This window comes from Scyliorhinus torazame, chromosome 5 (assembly GCF_047496885.1).
Source record: "Scyliorhinus torazame isolate Kashiwa2021f chromosome 5, sScyTor2.1, whole genome shotgun sequence".
NCBI lineage: Eukaryota > Metazoa > Chordata > Chondrichthyes > Carcharhiniformes > Scyliorhinidae > Scyliorhinus > Scyliorhinus torazame.
In genome coordinates, this window is record NC_092711.1 from 98,707,455 (window position 1) to 98,729,140 (window position 21,686).

The 21,686-nt window shown below is 47.2% G+C and overlaps 1 protein-coding gene across 1 annotated transcript in view; it reads right to left on the reverse strand.

The window, feature by feature from the left end:
- Positions 1-18,782, reverse strand: part of LOC140417815 (uncharacterized) — a 35,444-nt gene extending 16,662 nt beyond the window's left edge. Inside the window, exons 1-3 of the mRNA XM_072501268.1 lie at positions 18,354-18,782; positions 15,522-17,460; positions 3,399-3,492 (exon numbers count right to left, since the gene is read on the reverse strand). Coding sequence (XP_072357369.1) covers positions 3,399-3,492; positions 15,522-16,672 — 1,245 coding nt within the window. The 5' untranslated portion in view covers positions 16,673-17,460; positions 18,354-18,782. The remainder of the gene's footprint in view (positions 1-3,398; positions 3,493-15,521; positions 17,461-18,353) is intronic.
- Positions 18,783-21,686: the final 2,904 nt, after the last annotated feature.

Below are 21,686 nucleotides of genomic sequence, written 5' to 3' on the forward strand. Positions count from 1 at the left end.
ACTAGGGAATAGGGACAGTGTGGCTCTGAGGCAGAACAGACAGGGAGATGTTGCTGAACACAGCGGGTCTGGTGGCCTGAAGTGCATATGTTTTAATGCAAGAAGTATTACGGGTAAGGCAGATGAATTTAGAGCTTGGATTAGTACTTGGAACTATGATGTTGTTGCCATTACAGAGACCTGGTTGAGGGAAGGGGAGGATTGGCAGCTAAATGTTCAGGATTTAGATGTTTCAGGTGGGATAGAGAGGAATGTAAAAGGGGTGGTGCAGTTGCGCTACTGGTTAGGAAGCATATCACAGCTGAACTGCGGGAGGACACCTCAGAGGGCAGTGAGGCTATATGGGTAGAGATCAGGAATAAGAAGGGTGCAGTCACAATGTTGGGGGTTTACTACAGGCCTCCCAACAGCTAGCAGGAGATAGAGGAGCAGATAGGTAGACAGATTTTGGAAAAGAGTAAAAACAACAGGGTTGTTGCGATGGGAGACTTCAACTTCCCCAATATTGACTGGGACTCACTTAGTGCCAGGGGCTTAGACGGGGCAGAGTTTGTAAGGAGCACCCAGGAGCATTTAGGGAACAGTGACCACTATTCAGTAAGTTTAAAAGTGCTGGTGGACAAGGATAAGAGTGGTCCGAGGGTGAATGTGCTAAATTGGGGAAAGGCTAATTATACCAATATTAGGCGGGAACTGAAGAACCTAGATTGGGAGTGGATGTTTCAGGGTCAATCAACATCTGACATGAGGGAGGCTTTCAAGTGTCAGTTGAAAGGGATTCAGGATCGGCAGGTTCCTTGGGTTGGAGGACAGATGTGGGAGGTGCTCAGTAAGTCCGGCGAACCATGTCCCTATGTTTTGGTCATGCCCGACACTGGAGGGGTTCTGGACGGGAGTTGTCAGAACATTATCTAAGGTGGTGAAAGTCCGGGTCAAGCCAAGCTGGTGGTTAGCACTATTTGGAGTAGTGGATGGGCAGGGAGTGCAGGAGGCGAAAGAGGCCGGCATTCTGGCCTTTGCGTCCCTAGTAGACTGGCGAAGGATCTTGCTAATCCAGGAGGGCTTCTTAAAACAATATGTGGACAGTCCAACTAGGGAAGGGGCGGTACTGGACCTGGTATTGGGGAATGAGCCCGGCCATGTGGTAGATGTTTCAGTAGGGGAGCATTTCGGGAACAGTGACCACAATTCAGGAAGTTTTAAAGTGCTGGTGGACAAGGATAAGAGTGGTCCTAGGATGAATGTGCTAAATTGGGGGAAGGCTAATTATAACAATATTAGGCGGGAACTGAAGAACATAGATTGGGGGCGGATGTTTGAGGGCAAATCAACATCTGACATGTGGGAGGCTTTCAAGTGTCAGTTGAAAGGAATTCAGGACTGGCATGTTCCTATGAGGAAGAAGGATAAATATGGCATATTTCGGGAATCTTGGATAACGAGAGATATTGTAGGCTTCGTCAAAAAGAAAAAGGAGGCATTTGTCAGGACTAGAAGGCTGGGAACAGACAAAGCCTGTGTGGAATATAAGTAAAGTAGGAAGGAACTTAAGCAATAAGTCAGGAGGGCTAGAAGGGGGCACGAAAAGTCATTGGCAAAGAGGTTAAGGAAAATCCCAAGTACATAAAAAGCAAGAGGGTGGCCAGGAAAAGGGTTGGCCCACTGAAGGATAGGCAAGGGAATCTATGTGTGGAGCCGGAGGAAATGGGCGAGGTACTAAGTGAATACTTTGCATCAGTATTCACCAAAGAGAAGGAATTAGTGGATGTTGAGTTTGGAGAAGGGTGTGTCGATAGCCTGGGTCACATTGAGATCCAAAAAGACGAGGTGTTGGGCGTCTTGAAAAATATTGAGGTAGATAAGTCCCCAGGGCCAGATGGGATCTACCGCAGAATACTGAAGGAGGCTAGAGAGGAAATTGCTGAGGCCTTGACAGAAATGTTTGGATCCTCACAGTCTTCAGGTGATGTCCCGGAGGACTGGAGAATAGCCAATGTTGTTCCTTTGTTTAAGAAGGGTAGCAATGATAATCCAGGGAACTGCAGGCCGGTGAGCGTTATGTCCCAGTGTGACTGCGTCAATGATTTTCCAGCTGAGATGAACATTTGAACCGTTTCCCACAGTCCCCACATTTCCACACTTTCTCCATGGTGCCGGTGTCCTTGTGTCTCTCCAGGTTGGATGATCAGTTGAAACCTTGTCCACACAGGACACGTGCATGGTGTCTCCCTGCTGTGAATGGTGTGATTCTTTTTTAGGCTGTATAACTGGTTAGTTATTTCCACAGTCTGTTCACTGGATCAGACAGATGGGTGACTGCTATAAAGGGCAGGCAGGGAGTGCAGGAATCCCCTATGGCTGTTCCCCTCTCTAACAGGTATACCGTTTTGGATACTGTTGGGGAGGGATAGCCCAGTGGGGAAAACAACAACAGCAGCCTGAACAGTGGCTCTGCTGCTCAGCAGGGGAGGGCAAAGTGCAGGAGATCGATAGCTATAGGGGACTCGAGAGGAAGGGGCACAGACAGGCGCTTATGTGGCAGGAAAGAGACTCCAGGATGGTATGTTGCCTCCCTGGTGCCAGGGTCCAGGATGTCTCTGAGCGAACACAGGACATCCTGAAGGGGGAGGGTGAACAGCCACTGGGATCTCCTCGGGGCAGGTGTGACCTGTACAAGAAGGACGTGTTGCATCTAAACTGGAGGGGCACCAATATCCTGGTTGGGAGGTTTGCTAGAGTCATTCGGGAGGATTTAAACTGGTATCGCAGGGGGATGGGAACCAGAGCGCTAGCGTAGAAGGTGTAATAACTGAAGGGGAATTGGAGAACAGAAATAAGAGAACCACATCACCCTGTCTGCTCAAACATAGTGGTTTGAAGAGTATTTGTTTCAACGCCAGAAGTATAGCGGGGAGATCGAGGTACTTAGAGCATTTATTAGTACTTGGAATTACGATGTTGTGGCTATCACAGAAACATGTTTAAAGGAAAGGTAAGATTTGCAGCTGAACATTGGAGGATAGAGATGCTCCAGGAGAGATAGAGGGGGATGTAAAAGGGGTGGGGGAGTAGCATTACTGGTTAAGGAGAATATTATTATATTATGATGTGAAATATTCCGTAAATGGCAAGACTCCTAGGAATATAGAAAGCCAGAGAGATCTGTGTGTGCATGTGCACAGATCTTTGAAGTTCACAGCACAAATGGACAAGGTGCTCAAGAAAGCATACGGAATGCTTGCCTTCATTGGACAGGGCATCAAATATAAAAACTGGCAAGTCATGCTACAGTTGTATAGAACCTTGTTAAGGTTGCACTTGGAATATTGTCCACAATTCTGGTCGCCACAGTACCAGAAGGATGTGGAGGCTTTGGAGAGGGTGCAGAGGAGGTTTACCAGTGTGTTGCCTAGACTGGAGGGTGTTAGCGATGTGGAGAGGCTGAATAGACTCGGACTGTTTTCATTAGAACGGCGGAGGTTAAGTGGTGACCTGATAGAGGTCGACAAGAGTAAGAGGGGCATAGACAGAATGGATGGGCAGGCACTCTTTCCTAGGGTGGAGGGGTCAGTCACCAGGGGACATAGGTTTAAGGTCCCTGGGGCAAAGTTTAGAGGAGATGTGCAAGGCAGTTTATTTTACGCAGAGGGTGGTGAGTGCCTGGAATGCATTGCCACGGGGTGGTTGTGGAAGCAGGTACATTAACGGCGTTCAAAAGGCATCTTGACAAAGTCATGGATAGGATGGGTATAGAGGGATACGACACAAGGAAGCGCTGAGGGTTTCGGCAAAGGTTGGCATTATGACCCGTACAGGCTTGGAGGGGCGAAGGGCCAGTTCCTGTGCTGTATTGTTCTTTGTTCAAAGACCCTGTTCAATGTGGGAGAAACAGTTCACGTGTTCGGAATGTGGATGACGTTTTAGCTGATGGTCTGACCTTTCGAATGATATGTAGTCACGCTGGAAGAAACCTTGGAAATCTGGGGATTATGGAATAGATTTAATCAGACCTGGAGATTCATCAACCTGTTCACACTGAGGAGTGACCGTTAATGTTCTCTGTGTGTGGGAAGGGATTCACTCAGTTCACCAGCCTCACTTCTTCATGGTCAATCTGTACTGGACTGTTATCAAGTGCAATGTATCTTTCCTGAGGTTTGGTGCCCAGTACGGAACACAGTTCATGCAGGAATTTCTCTAATCTGTGATTTACAAGGACACATTCTTGGTTCCCAGCAGTTAAGTTTCTTCGGTAATTTCCTCATTTTCCCTAAACTACCCTGCCTATTAATTCTATTATTTCTGATAATTCCATTACTGTAGCTATAAACATCACACATTAGAATTTAATCTGTTCCATTATGCACTCTGGTTTAAGTTTATGTTGAGGTTAATAACAAACAAACTCTGTCCTCTCCCCGATCCGATTAGAGTTTCCAATGGGACGATTCTGTGGAATAGAATGTCTGATCAGTGTTTCCATGGTGATCTGTCTGCAGTGAAGCACCTGCTTGAGTTTCTAACTCAGACTAAACTTCTCTCTCCCATAACACACATTATATCAGACATTTGATGTCAATGTATTTCAGCCATGTTATGTTAATGTCTCCAAAACCCTAAAACGAGTTCAGATACATAAACTTTGAAATGTGGGAGGACAAGTTGATAAAGTGTTTAAAAAACACATGGGATCCAAGGTTTTATAATTCTGGGTGTGGAGTACAAAAGGACAGAGGTCATGTAAACCTGTACAAATCATTGGCTCGGCTGCAGTTAGAATATTAGATCAGCTTTTGGGGATCTCACATCAGGAAGGATGTCAAGGCCATGGAGAGGGTGCAGAAGAGATTCATTGAGATGATCCCAGGGAAGAGAGGCTTTAGTTATCAGGTGAGATGAGAGAAACTGGGGCTCTTTTCATTCGAACAGAGGCTGACTGGAGATCAGAGGGAGGGGGTTCGATTCCGGCCTTGGGTGACAGTGTCGAGTTTGCACTTCCTCCCCGTGTCTACGTGGGTTTCCTCCGGGTGCTCCAGTTTCCTCCCACAGTCCAAAGATGCACAGGTTAGATGGATGAGTACCAAGTGCCAGCTTGAACCATTCTCCAATCAGTTACAGCACAGCTCCCCCTACATTGTCCCATGAAACACTCCCAAGGCTGATAAAGTATGGTGTTAGATACAGAGTAAATCTCCCTCGATGCTGTCCCCATCAAACACTCCCACGATAGGTATAGCACAAGGTTAGATACAAAGTATATCCTCCTCTGCACTGTCCCCATCAAACACTCCCAGGCCAGGTGCAGCACGGGGTTAGATACAGAGTAAAGCTCCAGTTCCTCTCTATCACCAAACACTGCTAGGTGCAGATACACAGGCAGGTTCGCAAAACCATCCCTAGATGCCAAGGCTAGGAGAGACAGTATGGAAGGTATGGAGAGCTAGGACTGTTAAAATTTGGTTTTGGGATCGCAGATTACCCACAAAGCGGAGAGCACATCCAGGTAGATAAATCCCCGGGACCTGATGAAATGTATCCCAGGATATTGCGGGAGGTTCGGGGGAAAATTGCAGGTTCCCTAGCAGAGATATTTGAATCACCGACAGCCGCAGGTGAGGTGCCTGAAGATTGGAGGGTAGCAAATGTTGTGCCTTTGTTTAAGAAAGGCCAGAGGGAAAAGCCTGGGAACTACAGACCGGTGAACCTAACGTCTGTGGGGGGTAAGTTGTTAGAAGGTATTCTGAGAGGCAGGATCTACAGGCATTTAGAGAGGCAAGGACTGATTAGGGACAGTCAGCATGGCTTTGTGTGGAAAATCATGTCTCACGAATTTGATTTGAGTTTTTTGAAGGTAGATGAGGGTAGTGCAGTCGATGTTGTCAACATGGACTTTGCACAGCCTTTGTCAAGGTACCGCATGGTAGGTTGTTGCACAAGTTAAATCTCACGGATCCAGGGCTGGTTCACACAGGGCTAAATAGCTGACAATTAAAACAGACCAATGCTGGCCAGCAGCGCAGGTTCAATTCCCGTACCAGCCTCCCCGAACAGGCGCCGGACTGTGGCGACCAGCGGCTTTTCACAGTAACTTCATTTGAAGCCTACTTGTGATAATAAGCGATTTTCATTTCATTTTCAGGTAGCCAATTGCATGCAAAATTGGCTTGATGACAGAAGACAAAGGGTGGTTGTAGAAGGTTGTTTTTCAAACTGGAGGCCTGGGACCAGCGGTGTGCCTCAGGGATCAATTATGGGTCCACTTTATTTGTTATTTATATTAATGATTTTGATGAGAATGTAGGAGGCATGGTTAGTAAGTTTGCAAATGACACCAAGGTTGGTGGCATAATGACGAGTGAAGAAGGTTATTTAGGATTGCAACGGAACTTGATCAATTGGGCCAGCGGACAAATGAATGGCAGATGGAGTTTCGAACAACAAGAACAAAGAAATGTACAGCACAGGAACAGGCCCTTCGGCCCTCCAAGCCCGTGCCGACCATGCTGCCCGACTAAACTACAATCTTCTACACTTCCTGGGTCCGTATCCCTCTATTCCCATCCTATTCATGTATTTGTCAAGATGCCCCTTAAATGTCACTATCGTCCCTGCTTCCACCACCTCCTCCGGTAGCGAGTTCCAGGCACCCACTACCCTCTGTGTAAAAAACATGCCTCGGACATCTACACTAAACCTTGCCCCACTCAACTTAAACCTATGCCCCCTAGTAATTAACCCCTCTACGATGGGGAAAAGCCTCTGACTATCCACTCTGTTTATGCCCCTCATAATTTTGTAGACCTCTATCAGTCGCCCCTCAACCTCCGTCGTTCCAGTAAGAACAAAACGAGTTTATTCAACCGCTCCTCATAGCTAATGCCCTCCATACCAGGCAACATTCTGGTAAATCTCTTCTGCACCCTCTCTGAAGCCTCCACATCCTTCTGGTAGTGTGGCGACCAGAATTGAACACGATACTCCAAGTGTGGCCTAACTAAGGTTCTATACAGCTGCAACATGACTTGCCAATTCTTATACTCAATGCCCCGGCCAATGAAGGCAAGCATGCCGTATGCCTTCTTGACTACCTTCTCCACCTGTGTTGCCCCTTTCAGTGACCTGTGGACCTGTACACCTAGATCTCTCTGAAATTCAATACTCTTGAGGGTTCTACAATTCACTGTATATTCCCTACCTGCATTAGACCTTCCAAAATGCATTACCTCATATTTGTCCGGATTAAACTCCATCTGCCATCTCTCCGCCCAAGTCTCCAAACAATCTAAATCCTGCTGTATCCTCTGACAGTCCTCATCGCTATCCGCAATTCCACTAATCTTTGTGTCGTCTACAAACTTACTAATCAGACCAGTTACATTTTCCTCCAAATCATTTATATATATATATATAGTGAAAAGGTCCCAGCACTGATCCCTGCGGAACACCACTGGTCACAGCCCTCCAATTAGAAAAGCATCCTTCCATTGCTACTCTCTGCCTTCTATGACCTAGCCAGTTCTGTATCCACCTTGCCAGCTCACCCGACCCTGTGTGACTTCACCTTTTGTACTAGTCTACCATGAGGTACCTTGTCAAAGGCCTTACTGAAGTCCATATAGACAACATCCACTGCCCTACCTGCATCAATCATCTTTGTGACATCCTCGAAAAACTCTATCAAGTTAGTGAGACACTACCTCCCCTTCACAAAACCATGCTGTCTCTCACTAATATGTCTATTTACTTCCAAATGGGAGTAGACCCTGTCTCGAAGAATTCTCTCCAGTAATTTCCCTACCATTGAAGTAAGGCTCACCGGCCTGTAGTTCCCTGGATTACCCTTGCAACCCTTCTTAAACAGAGGAACAACATTGGCTATTCTCCAGTCCTCCGGGACATCACCTGAAGACAGTGAGGATCCAGATTTCTGTCAAGGCCTCAGCAATTTCCTCTCCAGCCTCCTTCAGTATTCTGGGGTAGATCCCATCAGGCCCTGGGGACTTATCTACTTTAATATTTTTTAAGACGCCCAACACCACGTCTTTTTGGATCTCAATGTGACCCAGGCTATGTACACACCCTTCTCCAGACTCAACATCTACCAATTCCTTCCCTTTGGTGAATACTGATGCAAAGTATTCATTTAGTACCTCGCCCATTTCCTCTGGCTCCACACATAGATTCCCTTGCCTATCCTTCAGTGGGCCAACCCTTTCCCTGGCTACCCTCTTGCTTTTTATGTACGTGTAAAAAGCCTTGGGATTTTCCTTAATCCTATTTGCCAATGACTTTTTGTGACCCCTTCTAGCCATCCTGACTCCTTGCTTAAGTTCCTTCCTACTTTACTTATATTCCACACAGGCTTCGTCTGTTCCCAGCCTTTTAGCCCTGACAAATGCCTCCTTTTTCTTTTTGACGAGGCCTACAATATCTCTCGTTATCCAAGATTCCCCAAAATTGCCGTATTTATCCTTCTTCATCACTGGAATTCCTTTCAACTGACACTTGAAAGCCTCCCACATGTCAGATGTTGATTTGCCCTCAATCATCCGCCCCCAATCTAGGTTCTTCAGTTCCCGCCTAGTATTGTTATAATTAGCCTTCCCCCAATTTAGCACATTCACCCTAGGACCACTCTTACCCTTGTCCACCAGCACTTTAAAACTTACTGAATTGTGGTCACTGTTCCCGAAATGCTCCCCTACTGAAACTTCTACCACCTGGACGGGCTCATTCCCCAATACCAGGTCCAATACCGCCCCTTCCCTAGTTGGACTGTCTACATATTGTTTTAATAAGCCCTCCTGGATGCTCCTTACAAACTCTGCCCCGTCTAAGCCCCTGGCACTAAGTGAGTCCCAGTCAATATTGGGGAAGTTGAAGTCTCCCATCACCACAACCCTGTTGTTTTTACTCTTTCCAAAATCTGTCTACCTATCTGCTCCTCTATCTCCCGCTGGCTGTTTGGAGGCCTGTAGTAAACCCCCAACATTGTGACTGCACCCTTCTTATTCCTGATCTCTACCCATATAGCCTCACTGCCCTCTGAGGTGTCCTCCCCTAGTACAGCTGTGATATCCTCCCTAACCAGTAGCGCAACTCCGCCATCCCTTTTACATCCCCCCGCTATCCCGCCTGAAACATCTAAATCCTGGAACGTTTAGCTGCCAATTCTGCCCTTCCCTCAACCAGGTCTCTGTAATGGCAACAACATCATCGTTCCAAGTACTAAACCAAGTTCTAAGTTCATCTGCCTTACCCGTAATACTTCTTGCATTAAAACATATGCACTTCAGGCCACCAGACCCGCTGTGTTCAGCAACATCTCCCTGTCTGCTCTGCCTCAGAGCCACACTGTCCCTATTCCCTAGTTCTCCCTCAATGCTCTCACCTTCTGACCTATTGCTCCTGTGCCCACCCCCCTGCCATACTAGTTTAAACCCTCCCGTGTGACACTAGCAAACCTCGCGGCCAGGATATTTATGCCTCTCCAGTTTAGATGCAACCCGTCCTTCTTATATAGGTCACACCTGTCCCGGAAGACCTCCCAGTGGTCCAGATATCGGAAACCCTCCCTCCTACACCAGCTGTTTAGCCACGTGTTTTGCTGCTCTATCTTCCTATTTCTAGCCTCCTGGCACGTGGCACAGGGGGTAATCCTGAGTTTACAACCCTAGAGGTCCTGTCTTTTATCTTTCTGCCTAGCTCCCTGAACTCCTGCTGCAGGACCTCATGCCCCTTCCTGCCTATGTCGTTAGTACCAGTTTAGATAAATGTGAGTGTGATGCATTTTGGTAGATTGAATCAGGGCAGAACCTACTCAGTGAGTGGTAGGGAGTTGGGGAGAGTTATAGAACAAAGAGATCGAGGAGTACCGGTTCATAGCTCCTTGAAAGTGGAGTCACAGATGGACAGGGTGAAGAAGAAGGTATTTGGCATACTTGATTTCATTGGTCAGAACATTAAATACAGGAGTTGGAACGTCTTGCTGAATTTGTACAAGACATTAATAAGACCACACTTGGAGTATTGTGTACAGTTCTGGTGCTATTATAGAAAGGATATTATTAAACTAGAAAGAGTGCATAAGAGATTTACTCGGATGCGGCCAGGACTTATTACCCTGGAGCATAGAGGGCTTAGGCGTGATCTTATAGAGGTCTGTAAAATAATGAGGGGCATAGATGAGGTAGATAGTCAACATCTTTTCCCAAAGGTAGGGGTGTCTAAAACTAGAGGGCATAGGTTTAAGGTGAGAGGAGAGAGATATAAAAGAGACCAGAGGGGAAATTCTTTTCACACAGAGGGTGGCGAGTATCTGGAACGAACTGCCAGAGGCAGTAGTAGAGGTGGGTACAAGCATTTAGACAGTTATGTGGGAATGCTGGTATAGTGGGGTATGGGCCAAATGTAGGCAATTGGGATGAGCTTAGTGGTAAAAACTGGGCGGCATGGACAATTTGGGCCGGAGGGCCTGTTTTCATGCTGTAAACCTCTATGAATATACAACTGCAGCAAAACATCCCTACATTTATATTAGATTTCCTTTGCAATAAACAATAATATTCCATGGACCTTCCCAATCACTTGCTGTACCTGCAGACTAACTTGGGATCGGGCACCCCGATCCCTCTGTACCTCAGAGTTCTGCAATCTCTCTCCATTTAAATAACATTGTTTTATTAATACTTCCTGACAAAGTGGACAATTCACATTTTCCCAAGTTGTGCTCCATCTGTCAGTTTTTTGCCCAGACACTTAACCTATTTGTAGTCCTTTGGATTGGATTGGATTTGTTTATTGTCACTGTACCGAGGTACAGTGAAAAGTATCTTTCTGCGAGCAGCTCAACAGATCATTAAGTACATGAGAAGAAAAGGGAATAAAAGAAAATACATAATAGGGCAACACAACATATACAATGTAACTACAAAAGCACTGGCATCGGATGAAGCATACAGGGTGTATTGTTAATGAAATCAGTCCATAAGAGGGTCATTTAGGAGTCTGGTGACAGTGGTGAAGAAGCTGTTTTTGAGTCTGTTCGTGCGTGTTCTTAGACTTCTGTATCTCCTGCCCGATGGAAGAAGTTGGAAGAGTGAGTAAGCCGGGTGGGAGGGATACAAAGAACAAAGAAATGTACAGCACAGGAACAGGCCCTTAGGCCCTCCAAGCCCGTGCCGACCATGCTGCCCGACTAAACTACAATCTTCTACACTTCCTGGGTCCGTATCCCTCTATTCCCATCCTATTCATGTATTTGTCAAGATGCCCCTTAAATGTCACTATCGTCCCTACTTCCATCACCTCCTCCGGTAGCAAGTTCCAGGCACCCACTACCCTCTGCGTAAAAAACTTGCCTCGTACATCTACTCTAAACCTTGCCCCTCACCTTAAACCTATGCCCCCTAGTAATTGACCCCTCTACCCTGGGGAAAAGCCTCTGACTATCCACTCTGTCTATGCCCCTCATAATTTTGTAGACCTCTATCAGGTCTCCCCTCAACCTCCTTCATTCCAGTGAGAACAAACCGAGTTTATTCAACCGCTCCTCATAGCTAATGCCCTCCATACCAGGCAACATTCTGGTAAATCTCTGCTGCACCCTCTCTAAAGCCTCCACATCCTTCTGGTAGTGTGGAGACCAGAATTGAACACTATACTCCAAGTGTGGCCTAACTAAGGTTCTATACAGCTGCAACATGACTTGCCAATTCTTATACTCAATGCCCCGGCCAATGAAGGCAAGCATGCCGTATGCCTTCTTGACTACCTTCTCCACCTGTGTTGCCCCTTTCAATGACCTGTGGACCTGTACTCCTAGATCTCTTTGACTTTCAATACTCTTGAGGGTTCTACCATTCACTGTATATTCCCTACTCTAAACCTTGATTATACTGCCCGCTTTCCCCAGGCAGCGGGAGGTGTCGATGGAGTCAATGGACGGGAGGCAGGTTTGTGTGATGGACTGGGCGGTGTTCACGACTCTCTGAAGTTTCTTGCTTCAGAGCGGTTGCCATACCAGGCTGTGATGCAGCCTGATTGGATGCTTTCTATGGTGCATCTGTAAAGGTTGGTAAGAGTCAATGTGGACATGCCGAATTTCCTTAGTTTCCTGAGGAAGTATAGGCGTTGTTGTGCTTTCTTGGTGGTAGCATCAACGTGGGTGGACCAGGACAGATTTTTGTAGATGTGCACCCCTAGGAATTTGAAACTGCTAACCATCTCCACCTCAGCCCCGTTGATACTGACAGGGGTGTGTACAGTACTTTGTTTCCTGAAGTCAATTACCAGCTCTTTAGTTTTGCTGGCATTGAGGGAGAGATTGTTGTCGCTACACCACTCCACTCAGTTCTCTATCTCCCTCCTGTATTCGGACTCATCGTTATTCGAGATCCGGCCCACTATGGTCATATCATCAGCAAACTTGTGGATGGAGTTGGAACCAAGTTTTGCCACGCAGTCGTGTGTGTACAGGGAGTAGAGTAGGGGGCTAAGTATGCAGCCTTGCGGGGCGCCAGTGTTGAGGACTATTGTGGAGGAGGTGTTGTTGTTCATTCTTACTGACTGTGGTCTGTTGGTCAGAAAATCGAGGATCCAGTTGCAGAGTGGGGAGCCAAGTCCTAGGTTTTGGAGCTTTGATAGGAGTTTGGCTGGGATTATGGTGTTGACTTGCAGACTCCTTCAATCCACTTCACAAATTACTTTCCGACCTGTCTTTGAGGGATCAGAAAATTTAGCCGCCATTCAATCCCGTCATCCACCACATTCATACCGATTGTAAATGGGTGAGAGCCCAGCACTGATCCTGGTGACATTCCACTTGTCACATCTTACCCACCCAGAAATGACCCATTTATACCTACTGGCTGCTTCCTGTTCGCTAACCAATCCTCTATCCATGCTGATATGTTGCCCCCAAACCATGAGCTCTTATTTTGTGTAATAACCTTTGATGTGGCACAATGGGAAATACCTTCTGGAAATCCAGATAAAGCACATCTACAGGTTCCCCTTTATTGACATCCCTTGTTACTTCCTCAGAGAACCTTGATAAATTAGTCAATCACGATTGATTCCCTGAATTGCATTTTCAAACACTGTGTCAAAAGAAAAATAAAATCTGCTCGACCCCTCTGGCTCCTTTGCCAATTGCCTCATAGGGACTCACTTTCTGTTCAAGAGCCTGCCAAGCCCTCTCACCCACTTACCCGAAAGTGAACCAATTTAATCAGGAAAAGTCCAACAAATTCAAATATTTTCCTGTTAAAGGTTTATTGATGAAACAGAAACATGGTTAAAAAAACTAACTGAAAATTACTTGAGGATCAAAGACAACCAGAGTAACAGGATGTTCACAATGTTCTGGTCACACATGGATTCCCTTCAGCTCCTCTGTACCCTGTTCCCGTGACTTCCCGCTTGGGACACGGGGGTACTGAACCTTGGGGGTCACATCATCGTCATCCCCTGTCACCCCCCTCCCAAAACCTGATTGGTTAGAGGTCCAGTTCCCAGTTTAGCACAGGGATAAATCGCTGGCTTTTAAAGCAGACCAAGGCAGGCCAGCAGCACGGTTAAATTCCCGTACCAGCCTCCCCGAACAGGCGCCGGAATGTGGCGACAAGGGGCTTTTCACAGTAACTTCATTTGAAGCCTACTTGTGACAATAAGCGATTTTCATTTCACTTCATTTCAGTCAAGCCTCCAGCAACTTTCTGGCTCTAGTAGCGACGCCCTTGGCAGTTCCCCTACTGGGGAACAGGCCCCGTTATTCTCAGCTAAATTCAGCGAAAGTCAGCCCTCAGCTCCATCACCTGGCTGTCATTGACGCGAGCAATAGAGACAGAAAGGTGCCCGAGGCTCAAATAGGAAGACAAAACTTGTGGATTTGGACCCCCATAAAGGTCACCAACTTCTTATTAAAAAATCAAACTCCCAGTCAACAAATGAAAGGATCAGACGACAGCACTTCAAGTTTTATGACTTTTAATACAACAAACAAACTAGAAGCTACTTTAACTTGGAAACCTACACAGTAAACTATAAACTAGAACTTTGTCCTGTTACACAATCTAAAATCACACTCCACAATTATAGTTACTCTGTCCTGGAAGTCGAAACTTAATTGTCTCAGAATTTGTCCAAGTGAGGATTCATTTTCGAGGATTTACTTCCGTTCTTCGACCAAGGCACCGAGGAAAAAGAAAAGGGAGAATAGAATGTGAACCGGCAAAATACATAAAAATAGACTGTAAAAGTTTTTCTGGTTACGTAAAAAGGAAACATTTGGCTCAGGCAAAGTTTTGTCCATTCCAGATAGAGTCAGGAGAATTTAGAATGAGGAATAGAGATCTCTACAGCCACCTCGTTCAACACTCTGGGATGTTGATCATCAGCTTTTGGGGATTTATTCACTTTCAAGCCCAGTAATTTCTCCAGTACGACTTTTTCACCAATACTAATCTCTGCCAGTCCCTTGGTTCTCTGGTGTTTTGGGGACAATTTCTGTATCTTCCTCTGTGAAGTCAGACACACATTGTTTAGTTTCTCTGCCATTTCCTTACTCCCCATTATAAACTCTCCTGTCTCTGCCTGGAATGGACCCACATTGGTCTTTGCTAATCTTTTCCTTTTCACATTCCTGGAGAAGCTTTTCCAGTCAGTTTTTATGTTTCTTGCCAGTTTGCTCCCATCAGTTTCTTGATCCTCATTTGCTGAATTCGAATGGATCTCGTGGAATCTTTAACTTTTCTTGTTCACCCCGGTTACATCACTTTTCCTGTTAGATTTTTGTTCCTTAAAGGAATCTATATTTGTTGTATATATGCAAAATAAAAGTTGCAAAAATCTCAGAGGACCATAGGCTGCTCTCCCCTTTGACAGAGAGAGAGTTGACTGGAGGTGATTTAACCTGAGTGTCAGCACACCTCAGGCAAGGGGCCTGGTTGAGAAGGTGGGGCCTTCATGAATAAACTCAGCCAGTACGGGAGTTGAATCCTCACTGTTGGCCTTGCTCTGCATCACAAACCAGTCATCCTGCCAACTAACCTAACCGATCCCTGATAAATATATAATTCCTTAAACATTAGGTATTCCCTGTACCAATCAGATTCCAGTCAACCTCAGACAACTTGCCCCTCACACCCTGATAGTTTTCTTCTGTGAGGAACACCCAGATAAATTAAACAAAAGAATCATGTAACTACCAGGGCTCATCTCCATGGCAGTGTGGCATGCTTTGGGGGGTTCCAAACAGAAATAGGAACTAAATATCTTCAAACTTCCAAACATCCTTTCACACTGTGATCCTTGTGCAATTTGAAGCCAGGTATTAGCAACAAGGCTCAAAGACCATCAGCCCACTGGAGGCAAAGTGGTGAGACTGGCCAGTCCAGCAGAAAGAAACCCTCCAACCATCCCCACTGACCACCTGTCAGAATGAACAAAATGCAGTCCTGGGTGTAGAGCAGAAACAATAACAGCAGAATCCAAATCGATTGTGAAATTGTTGGTGTCACAGCAGGTGCGCTGAAGCAAGGAATCCCATCGCACATTGAGAGGTGGACGGTCTCTCCCCAGAGTGAACTCGCTGGTGTGACTGCAGGGTGGATAACTGAGTGAATCTCTTCCCACACTGAGAGCAGGTGAATGGCCTCTCCCCAGTGTGAATTCGCTGGTGTGTCCGCAGGTCGGATAACTGAGTGAATCCCTTCCCACACTGACAGCAGGTGAATGGCCTCTCCCCAGTGTGAACTCGTTGGTGTGTCTGCAGGTGAGATAACTGAGTGAATCCCTTTCCACACTGAGAGCAGGTGAATGGTCTCTCCCCAGTGTGAACTCGCTGGTGTCTCTGCAGGTGAGATAACCGAGTGAGTCCCTTCCCACACTGAGAGCAGGTGAACAGTGTCTCCCCAGTATGAATTTGCTGGTGTGTCTTCAGGGTGGATAACTGAGTGAATCCCTTCCCACACTGAGAGCAGGTGAACGGCCTCTCCCCAGTGTGAATTCGCTGGTGTGTCTGCAGGTTGGATGGCTGAGTGAATCCCTTCCCACACTGAGAGCAGGTGAATGGCCTCTCCCCAGTGTGAACTCGCTGATGTTTCAGCAGGGTGAATGAATCACTGAATCCCTTCCCACACTGAGAGCAGGTGAATGGCCTCTCCCCAGTGTGTATTTGCTGATGTTGCCGCAGGGCGGATAAATCAATGAATCTCTGCTCACACTGAGAGCAGGTGAATGGCCTCTCCCCAGTGTGAACTCGCTGGTGTCTCCGCAGGGTGGATAACTCAGTAAATCCTTTCCCACACTGAGAGCAGGCGAATGGCTTGTCTCCAGCGTGAACTCGCTGGTGAATGCGCAGGTGGGATAACTGAGTGAATCCCTTTCCACACTGAGAGCAGGTGAATGGCTTCTCCCCAGTGTGAACTCGCTGGTGTCTCAATAGGTGGGACGAATCACAGAATCCTTTCCCACACTGAGAGCAGGTAAATGGCCTCTCCCCAGTGTGAACTCGCTGGTGTGCCTGAAGGTTAGATAACTGACTGAATGCCTTCCCACACTGAGAGCAGGTGAATGGCCTCTCCCCAGTGTGACTGCGTCGATGAGTCTCCAGCTCAGATGGGGCTCGGAATCCCTTCCCACAGTCCCCACATTTCCATGGTTTCTCCATGTTTTGGGTCTCCTCGTGTCTCTCCAGGTTGGATGATCAATTGAAGCCTCTTCCACAGACACAACACTGGTATGGTCTCTCCCTGCTTTGAATGTTATGTCTATTCAGGCTGTGGAACTGGTTAAAGCTCTTTCCACAGTAAGTTCGCTGGAACTGTCTGTGCGGAGTCTGCACTTTCTCCCGTGTCTGCGTGGGTTTCCTCCGGGTGCTCCGGTTTCCTCCCACAGTCCAAAGATGTGCAGGTAAGGTGGATTGACAATGCTAAATTGCCCTGAGTGTCGAAAAAGGTTGGATGGGGTTATTGGGTTACGGTGATAGGATGGAGGTGTGGGCTTAGGCAGGCTGATTTTTCCAAGGGCTGGTGCAGACTCGATGGGCCAAACGGCCTCCTTCTGCACTGTAAATTCTGGGAGTCTATGAACTCTCTCACCCGGGTGTGTGTTGTGTGGGTCTCGGTGCTTTTCCTGTCACACTGATGTTTCCACAGTCAGTTCACTGGAACACTCTCACTCGGGTGTGTGTTGTGTGGGTCTCGGTGCTTTTCCTGTCACACTGATGTTTCCACAGTCAGTTCACTGGAACACTCTCACTCGGGTGTGTGTTGTGTGGGTCTCGGTGCTTTTCCAATCAAACTGATGTTTGAAATCTTTAGGTGACAGTTCGGGTAAACATTTCTCCTTCTAGATTCAAAGGCCGATGATGTTCAGGCTCCAGGGAATCGAGTGACTCTCTCAGATCGAGACGTAATGTTTGAGATTTCTGTCTGTAATTCTTCCTCATCTAATATCCTGTAAAAACAATTGACAAAATTCATCATTGTTAGTACAGGATCGAAACTTAGAACAGACAATTCTCGTTTCTATGGAACATTTTTCCTCTCTCTTATTCCGCGAAAGCTGTAAATCTCCATCCCACACAATCTCCCTCCATTCTCACTCTGCTGTATCTAATATTCACCCTCCCTATTCTCCTGAAGGTGCTGATTCAGGCTGATTGACAGATCCAAGCTCACAGCTTCCTGTCCAGGAGATCACAACAAATATGAACTGCAGGCGGCCATTCGGCCCATCGAACCTGAACCATTCAATGGGATCATTGGCTGACCAACCTCAGCACTGTTTTCCTGCACTATCCCCCTATCACAATGGTCAGCACAGTGGTTAGCACTGTTGCTTCACAGCTCCAGGGTCCCAGGTTCGATTCCCGGCTTGGGTCACTGTCTGCACGTTCTCGGTGTGTCTGCGTGGGTTTCCTCCGGGTGCTCCGGTTTCCTCCCATGGTCCAAAGATGTGCAGGTTAGGTGGATTGGCCATGCTAAATTGCTCTTAGTGTCCAAAAAGGTTAGATGGGGTTATTGGGTTACGGGGCTAGGTGGAGGTGTGGGCTTAAGTAGGGTGCTCTTTCCAAGGGTGATGCAGAGTCAATGGGCCTAATGGTGTCGTTCTGCACTGTAAATCCTCTGGGGCACAGATTTCCAAAGCTTCACCACATCCTTGAGTAAAGAGATCCCTCCTCATTTCAGCTTTCTCTCCATTTACCTGCCAGTTCCCCATAACCCTCGACACCCTCATCAATTAGAAGTCTGTGTGAGGGGGGGGGGATGTCGGGTTTGTGAGATGGGAGCTGGAGTAGCTGTTTTTCCGCAGGTTCTGGCACCACTCACCTATAATCTGTCACTTACCTGATTGCCCGGCTCCCATCTACCTAATCCTTGAATTAATATTGTGATCGTGTCCCTGGAAGATGTCAGGGTTTAGTTTGGTAGGATTCTGCCAAAAGGAATCAAGAAATGCGTCGATAAAACAGCGCAGGTGGATTCAGCGGGAATGGAGCCGCCTTTTCAACATGGCGGCCTGACCCTCAGGAGGTCTCTCGACCCCGCGCTCTCCGGGGCTCTGGGAGGCGGCGAAAATTATGGCTGCCGACATTATCCGTGTTACTGACCAGAGGCGGAGTGTGCTGACTCAATATCTGTGAGCTTGTGAGCACCACCTGCAAAGCTCCATGAAGAGGCTCGATGATCCAGAGGAGAGAATCCTGAACGTTCAGCAAGATGCCTCCTCGACGGAGGCAAGAATTCAATCCTTTGAAAACCAGCTGAGTGGCGTGGCAGAGGTCCTGGAGGATTTGGAGAACTGAGGGTCAGAGAAAGAACATCCGAGTCATTGGTCTGTCAGATGCTCATCATAGAACTTACAGGGCAGAAGGAGGCCACTCGGCCCATCGAGTCTGCACCTTGGAAACAGCACCCCAGCCAAGCCCATACCTCCCCCCCCCATCCCCGGAACCCAGTAACCCCACCTAACCTTTTATTTGGACACTAAGGGCAATTTATCGTGGCCAATCCACCTAACCTGCACATCTTTGGACTGTCGGAGGAAACTGGAGAGCCCAGAGGAAACCCACACAGACACGGGGAGAACGTGCAGACTCCGCACAGATACTGACCCAAGCCGGGAATCGAACCTGGGACCCTGGTGCTGTGAAGCAGTTGTTCTAACCACTGTGCTACCATGCTGCCCATAAATTCTGTTATTTTCTGTCCATTTAGTGTGGAGGGTAAGGCTCCCGTGAGGTTCTTTAAGGACCGACTGCCACGTTTTCGCAACTGGATTTGAAGCCTGGGCATTTCAAATTAGAAAGGGTTCATCGTATCCTGTCTCTCAGGCTGAGGCATAGTTTTCATCCCAGGCCTGTAAACATTTGCTTCCCGTAACAGCCTCCCCGAACAGGCGCCGGAATGTGGCGACTAGGGACTTTTCACAGTAACTTCATTGAAGCCTACTTGTGACAATAAGCGATTTTCATTTCATTTTCATTTCCACAACTTGAAAGAAGGTCCTGGAGACGGGTACGGAGAGGTGGCACCTGGCCCCAGGAGGGAGTGAGGATTCAGGACTTTTCAGCAGCAACACAAACGAAGCTTCGAGACTTCAATGAAGTTTAAAGACAGCTCAAGGCTGTGGGGTGTGAATTCCGTCAGGCTTTATCCTGCAACCCGAAAAATGGTATCCAACAACTCCGTCAAGTCTTTCAATAATCCAACTATTGCCTTGGCCTTCATTAAATCCATGAAGGGCAAGGATCTGGAGGAATGGTTTGCAGCTTGGACATCCGCTGGACCGAACCTCTTTCCATTTAGAAAGTGCTCTTTTCTATTCTTTTTTGGTCCAAAATGTATAACCTCACACTTGTTTACATTGAATTCAATTTGCCACAAATTTGCCCATTCACCGAGTCTGTCAATATCTTCTTGCAATTTTATGCCATCATCTAGTCTGTCTGCGATGCCACCAAACTTTGTATCATCAGCAACAGTGAAGAGGCCCTTCGGCCCATTGAGTCTGCACCGACACATGAAAAGCACCTGACCTACCTAATCCCATTTGCTGGCACTTGGCCCATTGCCTTGAATGTTATGACGTGCCAAGTGTTTAAAGGATGTGAGGCAACCCGCTTCTACCACCCTCCCAGGCAGTGGGTTCCAAACTGTCACCACCCTCTGGGTAACAAGGTTTTTCCTCAAAACCCCCCTAAACCTTCTCCCCTCATCTTGAACTTGTGGCCCCTCGTGCCTGACCTTCAACTGAGGGGAACAGCTGCTCCCTATCCACCCTGTCCAAGCCCCTAATAATCTTGTACACCTCGATCAGCTCCCCCCCCCCCCCCCAACCCACCCACCCACACACACACACATGCACCGGCCCCCTTCTCGGCTCCAATGAAAACAACCCAAACCTAAGGATAACCCAGAAAATTTAAAGGAAAATGCAGGATAATCCAGAAAATTACAAGCCGGTGAACTTTACGTCAGTGGTAGGGAAATTATTGGAGAGGATTCTTCGAGACAGGATTTGCTGCCATTTCGAAGCAAGTGGACATATTAGTGATAGGCAGCATGGTTTTGTGAAGTGGAGTTAGTGTCTCATTAACTTGATAGTGTTTTTTGAGGAAGTGACGGAGATGATTGATGAAGATCGTAAGCCCCTTGGCAGACTGGTACAGAAGGTGAAGTCACACAGGATCAGAGCTGAACTGGTAAGATAGATACAGAATTGGCTCGGTCATAGAAGACTGAGGGTAGCAGTGGAAGGCTGTGACTAGTGGTGTTTCGTGGGGATCACTGCTGTGACTTGTGCTGTTTGCAGTATATATAAGTGATTTGGAGGAAAATGTAACTGGTTTGATTGGTAAGTTTGCAGACAACACAAAGGTTAGTGGAATTGCGGATAGTGATGTGGACCGTCAGAGGATGCTGCAAGATAGAAATCGGTCGGAGACTTGGGCAGAGAGATGGCAGATGGAGTTTCATCCAGCCAAATGTGAGGTAACGCATTCTGGAAGGTCTAATACAGTGGGGAAATATACAGCAAATGGCAGAACCATTAAGAGTATGGCATCGCAAGTGGAGAAGGTAGTCAAGAAGGCATACGGCATGCTTGCCTTCATCGGCCGGGGCATTGAGTTTAAAAATTGAAAAGTCATGTTGCAGCTTTACAGAACCTTAGTTAGGCCACACTTGGAATACAGTGTTCAATTCTGGTCGCCACGCTACCAGAAGGATGTGGAGGCTTTGGAGAGAGTACAGAAAAGATTTACCAGGATGTTGCCTTGTATGGAGGGCATTAGCTGTGAGGAGAGGTTGGAGAAACTTGGTTTGATCTCACTGGAACGACGGAGGTTGAGGGGTGACCTGACAGAAGTCGACAAAATTATGAGGGGCATGGACAGAGAGGATGGTCAGAAACATTTTTCCAGGGTGGAAGAGTCAATTACTAGGGGACACAGGTTAAAGGTGAGAGGGGCAAAGTTTAGAGGAGATGTACGAGGAAAATTCTTTTACACAGAGGGTAGGGCGTGCCTGGAACTCACTGCCAGAGGTGGTGGTGGAAGCAGGTATAATAGTGGCATTTAAGGGACGCCTTGACAAATAGATGAATAGGATGGGGGACCCCAGAAGAGTAGAAGGTTTTAGATTAGACGGGCAGCATGATCAGTGCAGGTTTGAGACGGC